Source organism: Dysidea avara, chromosome 4, assembly GCF_963678975.1.
Source record: "Dysidea avara chromosome 4, odDysAvar1.4, whole genome shotgun sequence".
In the NCBI taxonomy this organism is placed as follows: domain Eukaryota; kingdom Metazoa; phylum Porifera; class Demospongiae; order Dictyoceratida; family Dysideidae; genus Dysidea; species Dysidea avara.
In genome coordinates, this window is record NC_089275.1 from 36,139,797 (window position 1) to 36,153,377 (window position 13,581).

A 13,581-nucleotide genomic window follows, 5' to 3' on the forward strand; every position below is an offset into this window, starting at 1 on the left:
TTTTATTAGTGGCTTAGTGCTTATATAACTTGTGGTTTTCAATGGTATTCATTGAAAAAATTAATCATAAATATCAATAAGCTGGCGCATTTCTACAGCCTTACAGAAATCAATGCCCATTATCCCAAACAATGTTTTAGAAGTTCAGACTTCAAGTTTTCTGAGCAAAGCAAGGAGCATACTGTTCTGTAAGAATGATGGTACTATGTTGAAAGAATTATATTTAGGCACCATAAATCCAAGCACATTATTTTACTAAGTTTGTACAAGTGTAGAGAAGCCCTAGTGGGGTTTTTGATTTATAGCTTTATTGTACTACTCTTTCACTATCTTCAGGCGTATTTGTAAGAACACATGTGTGCAAGAGTATATAATGGGGAGGGAGAGTATCGAACTACGCTATACGCTGTGAAAAATGAGCCCGTAAAGTAACCCGCATACTTTCGTTTCTTGTCGTAAACCTGACCGATGTTGATTGCTCAGATTTAACACCTTAAATATTTTAATGGGTGGTCCGTATGGAATCGCAATGGCTGAAATTCCATCTATACGTGTCACTTTAACTAGTACAACTGTCGAGGCGAGGCATGGGATGGCGACCATGATGAAATCTCTACCATGATGAAATATCAAAATCTCGACCTCGCTCGACCATGATGAAACCTCGCGATGTTTGCTTTCCAGGTTTGCTGCTTCTGTTTTTCTCTTTGTACGGCGAGTTCCTCTGCGTAATGTGCCATACTTTTCTCGTGTACACCGTTCTTTGACTCAGTAGTCACATGTACAAAGTGCGCCCACTGCGCTTATAATTAGTCACCAATCAACACAAATCACCGAGTCGTTTGAACGATGCCATAGGACTTTACGGGCTCATTTTTCACAGCGTATAGCGTAGTTCGATACTCTCCCTCCCCATTATATACTCTTGATGTGTGGAGGAGTAGAATTTTGCAATATGGCCTGATTTTTGAAATTTCCTTCTATTAATTAAACAATGGATCTTGAATCCAATTTCTCACTGTAGAATTATTCTATGTTGTATAAGGAAGCAATATGTATATGTGTAGCAATTGCAGCCACAATGTACTATGTGGGAGAAGAAACAAAATTAAAATTTACCATAGGTTTTCAGTGTAGCTATGCGGTTTCTGGGCAACAGCTATATAATTTAATAAACTCAACTATTCCAAAAGGTATAGGTAGGACCACAAAGTACAAGCTTGTGTAGTTTCAAAGCAATAGCATTTTTCACTGAGGAGGAATGAAGTCGTATATAATTAGCTACAGTGGAACCTGTCTTAGTGGCCACCTGTATAGAAAGGCCACCTTTATAAAAAGACCAGCTTTAAATTCCCCTAGTGAGAAATTTATACACTAATTCACCTGTCTAAAGTAGCTGCCTGCTTATTAAGGCCAATAAATCTTGGCCCGAAGGTGACCGGCTTAGACAGTTTCCACTGTATTATAAAGTGCAAAATTGAAATCATGATGTTTCAATACTTTTAAAGTTACATAGCATTTTGGTGTCATTTTATATAATAGGAGGAAAATGGTAACATTTCGATTATGTCACATGAATTTATTACATTATGGCTTCACTAGTTATAAATGTCACTGGATTTGCAAAAAAAGGGTCTTCCACACACTTGCAATTTACCATCCTCAACAATTCATTAAAAAGCCATTATCTCAAAATTTGGCCAATTGTGAGCACCAACAAAGTTGAATGGATGGAGAAAATTTCAGGCTTATATGAACACTAAGTTATGGCACCCCAACTTCATAGAATTTGATGTGTGGAAGACCCCTTTTCACAAATCTGGTCACAAGTGCTATTACATTAGGCTATGATAAATTGTGTGATCAGTACATGTAACTTGAGATGACCATATAAGGATATAAGTATCACAACTGCCTTACAAGGCAACCATATGTTATCTGTACAAGTAGCTTTTCCTTTTAAAGAAACACGCAACGATATAAAGCACTACAATTCTCATGTACCTTCAGTCAATTATTGTAGTAGTGATCTAGAGTTGATCAGTGTTGGCTAGTCTACAATGACTACTATTATAACACTAGTAGTTCTAGTTAGTCTAGGAATAGTTCTAGTTGATGCTGATGGTAATGATTGTATAATTCGTGATAATGATACAATTGAGAACTGCTGTAATCTTGGATTTGGTCATTCTAAATTCAGTTCAGTTGTGAACAAGCCTAAAGTGTATGATGTGAAGAATTTCTGTGGAAACTGTCAATCAACACTTACTAAAGTCTACTGTGACACTCTTACTGCTGGTGGAGGATGGACTGTTATTCAGAGGAGACAAGATGGAAGTGTTGACTTTTTCAACAGAGGTTGGGCAGAATTTGAAGAAGGATTTGGTGATCTTACAGGAGAATTTTGGTATGGACTACGTTCCATACATTGTCTGACTAGTAATGGAAGGTGGGAGCTACGTATTGATTTCATGTTTACTAATGGAACAAAATCTTATCTGTCTTACAAAGAATTCGCAGTGGGACCATGTGAAGATCAGTATCAATTAAGTATATCAGGATTTGATAGTGTTGGACTGACCGATCCATTTAGAGCAGCTCGCATAAACAGCATGAAATTTACTACCCACGATCGTGATAATGACTTGAGCGTTGGTAATTGTGCAGAGTCTAGTGGTGGATGGTGGTGGAATAATTGTAATTATATAGAGATCAATGATCCTTACGGTAGCAATGAAATATATCTCAATGGTCATTGGTATGATCTGCCTTTTATGGAGATAAAAATTAGAAGAATTAATTGTAACGTTTGAGTAACTTTAATGCAGACACATGAACTATTATGAGATAACCGAACTGCACAAATGCATTATCCGTGCCTTAACAACTTTTGTGAATGACTGTACTTTACAAATTAATACGCTGGCAAATTTGGTGAACAGTTTTCCTCGCAGTTTTCAGTATGTACGTGTGTTATGTCCATGTTTTTTATATTTACAGTACCCCATTATCGTAAAAAAAAAAAAATTGGTGAACTCATATATCAAATGGTACGGTAGTACCGGTAAAGTACAGTCGATTGCGAAATTTCTCTAACTGATCCCGTGCCGTTAGCTAACATTCCGTGGGCTGGAAAACTATTTGTAGTGACGCCGGATCACCCGGATTGAGGAAAAAGATTAGTGTGGTTCAGTTCCTGTTGAATCCGTGGCAAGGACAATAAAATTTACTCACAAGGAGCCTTACGGAAACACTCACGGTACGGCATATTTTTTCAAGAATTCTGCAATTGACTGTATGTAGCTAGCTATAGATTGTGGCGGTAGCTAAAACTTTCGCGCCGCCCAAAATTCCGCCTTCAAAAATCATCCTAGAAACATTTTAAGCGACAAAAAGCACCTTTACAGAATAGTATAAGTCCATACTACAGCATTAAATATATCAAAACACTTACAGGTGACCGGATATAGAATTTTTTTAAATCGTTACTGAAAACTCGAATTTTAGTCTCACTGACTGCCTCACTGACCACAGTCGCAAGGCTAGAGGCCAAACGAAGCAGCGCATGGTCACCATTTTACGTCACAATAACAAACTCACCAGTAGGATGTGCCTTTTGGGTTTCCGACGAGTGTAGGTCCCAGAGGCGTAGCCAAGGGGGGGGCAAGGGGAGGCATTTGCCCCCCCATCACCGTAGTGGGTTTTTTTTAGTCACAAGCTTACCAATATTAAACTGACACACAAATGACTATAAATTATGTACGCTACTACGCGGTACCACCAGGGGTTGCTAGTGAACGCGCACACACAACATTGCACTCGCTCGTGAATCCACCGAACGAAAATATTAGAGACACTTCTATATTTAGCCTAGATTACTCACGTGATGGAGCATTTTCGAATCTAAAGAGTGACCCGCTCAAAGGACCTCGCCGCGGCAGGAGTCACAACTCACAAGTGACAAAGGAGACCAGATGACGCTAAGAACCTACTGCCTATGAGGTCATAAAGTGTTAAATGTACCAAGTTTATTTTCTCGAGTCGATCACACTAGATCTTTGTACGGCAGTGCTGCCAGTGTCTCTGCCATAGTCATTCAACACCCAGCGCGCTGCTCTTCGTTGTACTTTCTCTAACTCTGAAATATCTCCAACGTGGTAGGTTCAGTTCAGTTTCTCTAATGTTGGATCAGCTGAAATGGCCTACATTACAAATTCGTCGGAAATTATCTAGGTTACAAATATTGCATAAGATACACTACCAACAGTTATCACTCCAAATTCCTCATTATTACTTACCAAAAACACGACCAACAAGACAATACCACCATCTTCACTATATTCTACCTACCTCATCCACCACGGCATACCAAAACAGCTATTTCTCAAGAACAATAAACGAGTGGAACATACTACCAACTGACACAATTGAAATTGCGGATACTGATCTATTTACAGCTAGACTCCAATCATATTATTGTACCTAATTTATTTGTTTATGTGATTCCTGAGCACACCAGCAGGGCTGACTGCTCAGTAAACAATAATAATAATAATAATAATAATACACTTGCTAGATCTGCAACTTCACGATTGCGATCCGGTTCACGATAGGTTTGCGACCACACCCACTAGGGACCCGCCAATTATGCTGGTATAGTTATGAGCACAATGGGTGCCTGAAAGCATTGAGCATAATAGGAAGAATGTTTGAGCCATACTAGCTACAAACCCTTGATAGTCAAAATACATATCACAGAAAAATCGGTAGAACAGTCAATAACTCTAATAGAACAATCAGGCAGCTGACTGTTAAACACTACAGGGAGTCTGGAGTGTAGCAAACAACAAATTGATGTGACTGCTGCATGCAGTATTTACCCGGATCTTCTCTATACAAACTATAGTGTTGTGCACAGCCAACTCCCTGCTGATGTAATTAATTAATTCCTCTGCCCATAATGAGTTTTGTAATAACTTAAGTAACTTTTATGATCACACCTGTGCGTTATAGTCTTTTGATTGCTGCACAGTAATAAATATAACAATAATAACATATGCATGTCATTGTGTGCACATTACAAGAAATTTGAGACTGCTTTATTAGAGAGTTTTGATGATATTTAAAAATATTTCTCCTGTTGTCTTTAGAGTAATTCAGCAGGAAACCATATACTTGTAATTCCCTTACAGGTGGTCAGCTAGCAGCTTATCTAACTAATGAAAGCCATATAAGTGCCAAATATATCCATAAGAGGCCTTGCGAAAGCACATTGAATTTCTTTACAAGGCATTTTGTTAATGTGATTCATTATTGCAATGAATAATTTTACCTATATGTCAGCTTACATTACACTATAAGAGGACTGTAATAGCAGAGATCAAAGACACTTAGCTATGCTCTGATGCAGGCTGAAATAATTTTAAAACTCTCTAATAGAGCATTCAATAGTGACCTCCATTTCTTGTAATGACACAGGTACCTATTTGTTTATTTTTATTTTTTTATTATTTAAATGTTTTTCAACACACAGAAAATACAACAGTATGTAAATTATATGGGTTGCACTACAATGGCGGATCCAGGATGGGGCATTTTGGGCAAATGCTCTCCCCCCCCCCCCCATACCCCTTACGGAAGGCATACTCGTGATTAAAATACTAAACTTTGTCAGGCCATGATCAACTTATAAAACTCACGAAATATGCACATTACACTAGCATTTGTTGCAACTTCACCTGAAACCAAAGCCAAACTAACTACTATATAAGCGCCTCTGAAAATAATTATCGTGTTGCAGTTGTTTAAAGACATTCAGAGCCTTTAAAACAGCTTTTAGGGCTTTACAACCATTTGCAAAGGCCAGAATAGTAAAAATCAACAATGAGATATTGCTAAGAGGTGTATTATTTGCTGCTTCAAAATGTAACAACTAACAAGAGAATCTGGCTTTCCCCAACCTCCTACAACCTGGCCTGTTTGTGCCCCTCCCCTTGTCAGGTCCTGCATCCGCCTCGGCACTAGTTACAGTGTGTTGAAGGTCCACCAGCATCCAGTACTGGTGGCCAAGTTAATTAAGTATATAGTATATAAAAATAATTAATTATTGTTTAACTAAACTACATTAATAACCAAAATTTAGTACATTGGGTGATTTGTTGCATCTGCTATACATCGGCATAGGAAAGTGTAAGTATATGGATTAGATATAAAATTTTGCTCAAAGTAGTTATAAAAAAAATCTGAACTTTATATTTGATTGTAGCAGGGCGTAACAGTTCATGATTTATAATTGGTAATGCATTCCATGGTAATCTGTTAAATAAAGATTGCGGCTGTGATTATTGTCAACATGTTGGTTGCTGGGAACCACCACCATTTATTGAGGATTAAATTACACCCATGTGCTCATATATAATACATTTATTTACCTAGCTATCCACCCTTCCACCACACCAAGCTCTACATTGCCTACTCTTTTTCCTAATGCTAATCACATAACATTTTCCCACAAAGCTGGTAGTGTACATGACAATACACAACAATCATGCAACAAGAATACAATGACACCATAATAGCAAATGAGATTACAGTGTGCATGAGATCATGCATGGCATGACAATAAGATTTATAGAGAGAATGAGTTTGGATGAATAACGGGCAACTGAGGAAATCATAGGGTGGGCAGTAAGCTCTTCCATAAATAGCGTAGATGAATGAACATAGCATTTGCGACTTAATACAAGTAATGATAGCAAACTGCTAAGACATATCAAACTGCAGCAATAGATGACTAGCAACCAAAATGACAGACAAAGCTATGTCATGAACATTAATATTGGCATAAATTGATAAAGCATTACAGCTACATAACTAGCATCTAATTCACCCAAATTTCTCCAGTTGCCCAAACTTGCCGTATTTCACATAAAATAAAATTATGATAGTACACAGACAGTAATATTATTAATTGTAGCTATAACAGAATAACTATACACATAGCACAGATATGCATGAAGCAGATGACTCATCACAAATTACGACCATACCAAATGAGTAGACCACTAAGTGAGCCTGTATGTGTACCAATAGTGGTAAATGACATACTAAGCAGAGTTGTTGCAGGACCAGCAGGGACTAATGCCTGAGAACCTGTGAATACCAAGGAGTGTGCAAATATGAAGGAGTGTGTAAATATAGCATGAATGTATACAGCATGTCTGCCAATGGTTGTATGCAAGTGTCAGCTACCTGTATGCAGCAATAAATGTACACGTAACCTCTTTTGTTCCAGTTGTGTTTACTAATGCTTACCAATGTCTGTATGTATAGTAACTGTTGCTGCTACTTATTATGGGCTATGTTCTGCTTACATGCTTGCACAAAAAATGCTGCATACAGTGTATAGTGATGGCTGTTGTTATTTGCAGACTCACTAAATGCTCATTAATGCATGTATATAATTATGTATATAAGCCTGCAATGATTTTAGACATTGGTTATCATTTGCCTGCCAGCCTGCAGTCACAAGGCTAGAGGAAAAATGAAGCATCACAAGTCCACCATTACATGCCACAATAACAAAGTCATGTGACTTTTCTGTAGCTGATTCTGATGAAGATAATATCCTAATAGAACAGTCAAAGTACTCTATTTATTTATTTATTTATAAGGCTTTTCAGCATGGGTACAACTACATACAGATACAGTGGTTATACATTCATGAAAACAATATTAGTCCAGGCTGAGGGTCCACTAGCAACCTGTGCTAGTGGCCTGAGTATGTTACAAAAATTAATTACTTAACTACAGTAAGTTACTTATTTATTTAATTATAAATCAATTAGTATGTAACTACAAGAGATCAAAGTTCATGACAAGATGATTGCTGACACAGTTACCACACGGACAGAGATAGTGATATTTGTGTGGGTCAGTAGAATTGAAATTTGTGATAAAATGATTCCAGAGAAAAGATTTGATGCGTCTTTTGATAGTTTCTATAGGCAAACTTATATCAATGATTGGTAGGGAATTCCAAAGGCAACAGATTTGGTTGAAATAAAAATGACGCTCTTTATTAGTAAAGGATATGTTGTGGTGTAGCTTGACTGAATTGGATCTTGTGGTACTATGGGAGAATGAAATGTAGAGGTTGATATTGAAGCTTGGAGTGGGATGTTTCAGAGAGTTGACAAAAAAGATTATGTCTGATATTTCATAGATGTACATTAATGGAAGCAAGTTGAGTTTTGTCAGCCGTGTTTTGTAGTCTGAGGAGAAGTCTTGTAAAATATATTTAGTTGTTGAAGTTGTTCAATTTTGGAGATGTCTTTTAAGAGATGAGGTCGCCACACTGGTGCACAGTATAGGAGCTGTGATCTTACTAAGGATATATATAGTTTGAGCATAACCGAAGGCACAATGGTTTTACAAAAGGTTCTATGTACAAGTCCCAGAGTCTTATAGGCTTTCTTTAGAATGTAGTCATGATGCTCGTTCCAATTGAGATTGTTACTAATCAGGACACCTAGGTCTTTATGCAAATGGGAAGTGTTTATAGGATTGCCATTGATGTTATAAGTGGATGTAAATTTACATTTAAACGACAGATGGGTACTTTTAGAGGAATGAAATGACAAAAGAGATGTTGTGCTCCAATTTGATAAGCAGTTTAAATCATGTTGTAAGAGCTGCATGTCGCTTGGTACTTTGATATGTTTAAAGCATTTTGTATCATCTGCAAAAAGAAAGATTTTACTGTAAGTGATGGCACAGGAGATATCATTCATGTAAATAATGAATAATAAAGGACCAAGTATACTACCTTGAGGTACTCCTGATTCAACAGGGAGAAGATTGGAATTACAGCCATTAATTGATACAAATTGAGACCTATTAGTAAATGCCAGAAACCATGACCAGAGTTCACCGCCAATATCGAAAATACGAAGTTTGTGAAGTGGATGTGAATGAGAAATAGTATCAAAAGCCTTGGTGATATCCAGGTAAATGATATCCAGCTGATGACGAGAGGTAAAAATGTCAGATAAAACTAAAAGGAGTTGTTGTACTGATGAATGATTCTGAATAAATCCAAACTGGATTATTCTGCTAGTAACATGTCCAATAATTTTATCGTGCAGTATTCGTTCCAACACTTTAGAAGTATTACTGAGTAAGGATATCGGTCGGTAGTTGTTGATATGGGTAGGGTCACCAGATTTAAACACAGGAATTATTTTGTGAACTTTCCATTCACAAGGAAGATAACCAAATTTTAATGTCAGATTGAAAAGATAGTGAAGAGGTTTATAGAGGACCGAAGCACACTTAGAAAGTAGAATGGGTGGGATGCCGTCTGGGCCCATGGCCTTGGATGTGTCTAAGCTTACCAATGCTTCATAGACACCAGCTTCAGTGATTGTAATATGACAGAGTGATACAGGACTCTAACATAGTGAGCAGTTACAATGTGCAGAAATTTTCAACAATCAAACAAATTACTATCATTTACCGCTTAAAGGCAACAATTTAAGCCAGTGTAGCTATGTAAGCATGCATGGCAAAATTGTATTCAGTGAATGCTTTTTTTAGAGCAATTTGCCATTTGACAGTTGTAGCTGTGAATAGATCATTGTGGATAAGTGGTGTACTACTGCTTGCTAGGGACCCGCCGATTATGCTCATTATTTTACCTATTATGCTATGCTGCACTGCTCAAAATTTTGCCTATTATGTTTAAATTAATTAACGCTCAATATTTACCTATTATGCTCAAATTATGCTCAATATTTATACCATGTTTTTCTAGTAAATTTGCACTTTATGGGAAAACAGTAAGTTTCTGAAGCACGATACCGTAGATTCCTAAAATTTCGGCATCTCTAAATATTCGGCACTCCCCGTGTTTTGAACGCAATGTGCTCTAAATTTCGGCAAACAGAAAGAAAGTTATTATTATAAGCGCGCTGATTTTGCGGCACTTGGAATACTAATTGACGAAGGTTTCTTTAGTACTGAGGATTCCCAGTGACCTCACGTATTATGCTACCTCGATGCTGGATGAAGCACAAAGTGTGAAATTGTTCACGGAACGAACGTGCCCAACGATATCATCGTGTGACATCACGGCTATCACAAAACGATCTTCGTTTCCGTTCACAGAATAACATCTCTCCTGGAGCCCACAAACATGATACATCCTCAGATATAACGCTCTGTCAAGTCACGGAACACTTCATGCAGCAACTGGGAGCTAGCGAGATTTAATAAATTATTACGAGATAGCTAGTTTAATAGTATTGATTGTGGTTTCATCAAAAGCGATGTAGTAATGACATTGATCATCTCTCCTAGATAATGTAGGCAATCACGGTATATAGTGCTGCAGCGAAGTGAGTGTTGCGGCCAGCTGCAGTATCGTCAGTTCCGCCACAACTGAGGCGTTCCTGTTGGTCCCTGTAGAAATAAATCCAGAAAGTGGCCAGTAAGCAGATCTCAAATAACATAGCCATGAAGCGTGCAGACTGTATTAGGGATAGATCCCTAAAAATTCGACAATAACACCGGGCTGGTACATTTTTTCCTAATTGTTCGGCCAGATACGAACGGAATTAACTTATACCGAATTTTTAGGGAATCTACGGTATACTCTAATAGAACAGTCAGGTGTCTGATTATTCTCTGACTGTTCTATTAGAGTATATCGATCTTTTTCTGTGATATGTATTTGGTAAGGCCACTCCAAATAAATTCTCTGTTTCCCGTCCTGGACTCAGGCATATTTGCATGCGGGTGGGCGGTTCATTTCCATTATTTCATTATAAGATTGGCTAGCTATTCAAGCCATTATTTTCCTGGTACTGCCAAAAAGGCTGCATAAAAGCATGCTTAAGCTTGTTCCTTCTTTTGTAAGTTGCAAAAATAACACAAACGTGAAGTTTGTGCTGACTTGATAGCACTGCTGACACGTGAGCTGACACTGTTTCAAGATAGCTTTTACTGAGCCTATCGGTATGTAAGAATAACCGGAAAATAATGGAAGAATACGGAATAATGAAATATTTAGAGCTGGCAGTAACCAGATGCGGGCGGTGGACGGGAAACAGAGAATTTATTTGGAGTGGCCTAAGCAAGAATTTATGGTAATGCACAAGTGTTCTGCCTATTATGCTAGCATTATTCTCAACGCAGGTTATATAGAGCCGGCACCGGTTACACTGTTTTGCCGGCTATTTTGCCGGCTATTTTTCCGGCAGTGGAGGTATAATACTTAGAATGTTACGTGCATTAAAAAAAAAACTTGTACAAAAAACCTAAGAAAGCGAAAAAAAATTGTCTAAGCGAGGGTTCGAACCCGGGCATCCGTACTCATAAATAGGGTCCGCAATCCGAAAAATCAACTTCTACAAATCAACCCCCCTACCATTGTGGGATGTTCATTGTAGTATCCCATTGCTTGATCCACCATGAAAACCGGAGGCACGATTGTTGTCTTCACAGAAAGATTGTTTTCAGTATCTCGCAAGATGCAAAATTTATTTTTAAAATTTCGTGCTCCACACAAAGGATCGGATGAAACTTGCTACTTAGCCAAATCGTATCCAGAGATGATGTAGTTGAAAAGTACGCACAGAAATAAGTAAATGATTTGCTGGGTGCCCAGCACAGGGTTGCTTTCTTTGAAAAACAGACAAAGAGATACGAAGTTTCGAATTCAAACTGCCCTACCACCCAGGGCGAGAGAAGCCAACTCTTCCTCATAGTGTTTTGATACAGTTGGGTGCATAGTCTGTCTATGCTGTTAGTTTGGAAAAGATCTGAGACTTCTCACCATCTGGGTGACGAGCGTTAAAATTTTCTGCAGCATCAAAGAATTATGCCGCGCTTTCTAGCCATTTCCAGCGCTTCTGCAGCCACAGCAACCATCAATTATAAACTAAAACTATGGCAAAAGATGTCCCTGAACGTTTGGTAGCAGCAGTTGTCAATTATTATTTCATCCACGGCTTCCACGCTTCGCTCTAAGGTATGCATAAAGGAGACAGCAAAATCGTCCAAATTTGACTTCACCTCTCACACTCCACAGCAGCTTCAAATCTTTACTAGATCATTCTACATCACCATTATGCTGCAAAACATCCAAAACCAAACCGAAAGAAGCACAAAATCTTTCATTTTTGATTCGAGCTGGGTGGAGCTCCTGGTGAGCTGCTGGTATACTGCATCATATGAAATCACAGAAACACCAACTACTACTACTACCAAACGTTTTGATCCATCATTTATCATCATTCTAAACAAAATTAAGTGACCAGTGTGGCATCAGAAGTACTGGAAAGCACTTTGGTACCATTGAGAGAATCCCTTGAAATGACGCACGAAAATTTTGACGTTCTTCACCCAGATGGTGAGAAGTCTCAAATCCTTTCCAGACTAACAGCATAGACAGACTATGCATCCAACCTTATCACATCACTATGAGGAAGAGTTGGCTTTTCTTGTCTTGGCTGGTAGGGCAGTTTGAATTCGAAAATTTGTGTTTCGTTTTCTACTTTTTGAGAGAAAGCAACCCTGTGCCTAGAACCCAGTGAGTTAATTGCTTATTACTGTGCGTACTTTTTAACTACATCAACTCTAGATAATAACTAGCTAAGCAGCAAGTTCTATCCTGTTCTTTGTGTGGAGCACGAAATTTTAAAAATAATTTTTGCTTCTCACGAAATATTAAAATCGATATTTCTGTGAAGACAACAATCGTGCCTCCGGTTTCATGGTGTATCTAGCAATGGGATACCACAATGAACATCCCACAATGGTAGGGGGGTCGATTTGTAAAAGTTGAATTTTCGGATTGCGGACCCTATCATAAATAATGTTTGTAACGATTATAGCTACCACCGGTGCTGCAGCTCCTCATACCATTTAGTTTCTACCTTATAAACATCCGACTAAAGTGACTTCTATATGTAACAAGAGTGAAGAAGAAACCAAAGCTGAACCCTAGCCTACCCCTAACGCTAAGGAACTACTTTTCGCATCCCCTAAAGTTGAATGCTCAGGGCAACCTACTAGACGCGTGCCCTAAAGTTGAATGCTCGGGGAAACCTACTATAGACGCGTGCCCTAAAGTCGAATGCTCGGGGAATATTGGACGCGTAGCTACCAACTCTAGCTCGCCTAGACACAACTGGTTTGTTTGATAGTCCAGCAAATGATGGACTTGTGCCGGTAAAATATCCGTTCACGTTCGTAACCGGTGCCGGTACTATATCCACTTTGTATTCTCAATGCTTTTAAGCACCTATTATGCTCATTATCATGATTATGCCAGCATAATCGGCGGGTCCCTACTGCTTGCATTTATGGAAGTGAAAATATTATAATTTTGCAATACCATATTGCATCTTCTTATAATGAAAAGCCCATGTCTACAAAGGTCTTGGTTCTGGGATAACCGGATCCTTCATGCACTATTTCTGGTTTGTTACATAACCCAGTAAAACTTTACTTGTAAACAATCTTGGGTTAAATGTCTCTTCAACTTAATACATGTGTTTTCGAATACACTGAAATGTT

The 13,581-nt window shown here is 38.2% G+C and overlaps 2 protein-coding genes across 2 annotated transcripts in view; one reads left to right on the forward strand and one right to left on the reverse strand.

Annotated features, from left to right (window-relative positions):
- Positions 1-13,581, reverse strand: part of LOC136254845 (structural maintenance of chromosomes protein 1A-like) — a 155,410-nt gene that overhangs the window by 82,307 nt on the left and 59,522 nt on the right. The window lies entirely within an intron of this gene.
- On the forward strand, positions 2,061-3,016 carry LOC136253809 (fibrinogen C domain-containing protein 1-like). Its single transcript, XM_066046468.1, has 2 exons — positions 2,061-2,758; positions 3,001-3,016. The coding sequence occupies exons 1-2, from the start codon at positions 2,061-2,063 to the stop codon at positions 3,014-3,016; spliced, it is 714 nt and encodes a 237-aa protein (XP_065902540.1).

What these genes read in the sequence shown, in the direction of transcription:
- LOC136253809 (XM_066046468.1), top strand. Translation starts at nt 2,061, where the DNA reads ATGACTACTATTATAACACTAGTAGTTCTAGTTAGTCTAGGAATAGTT.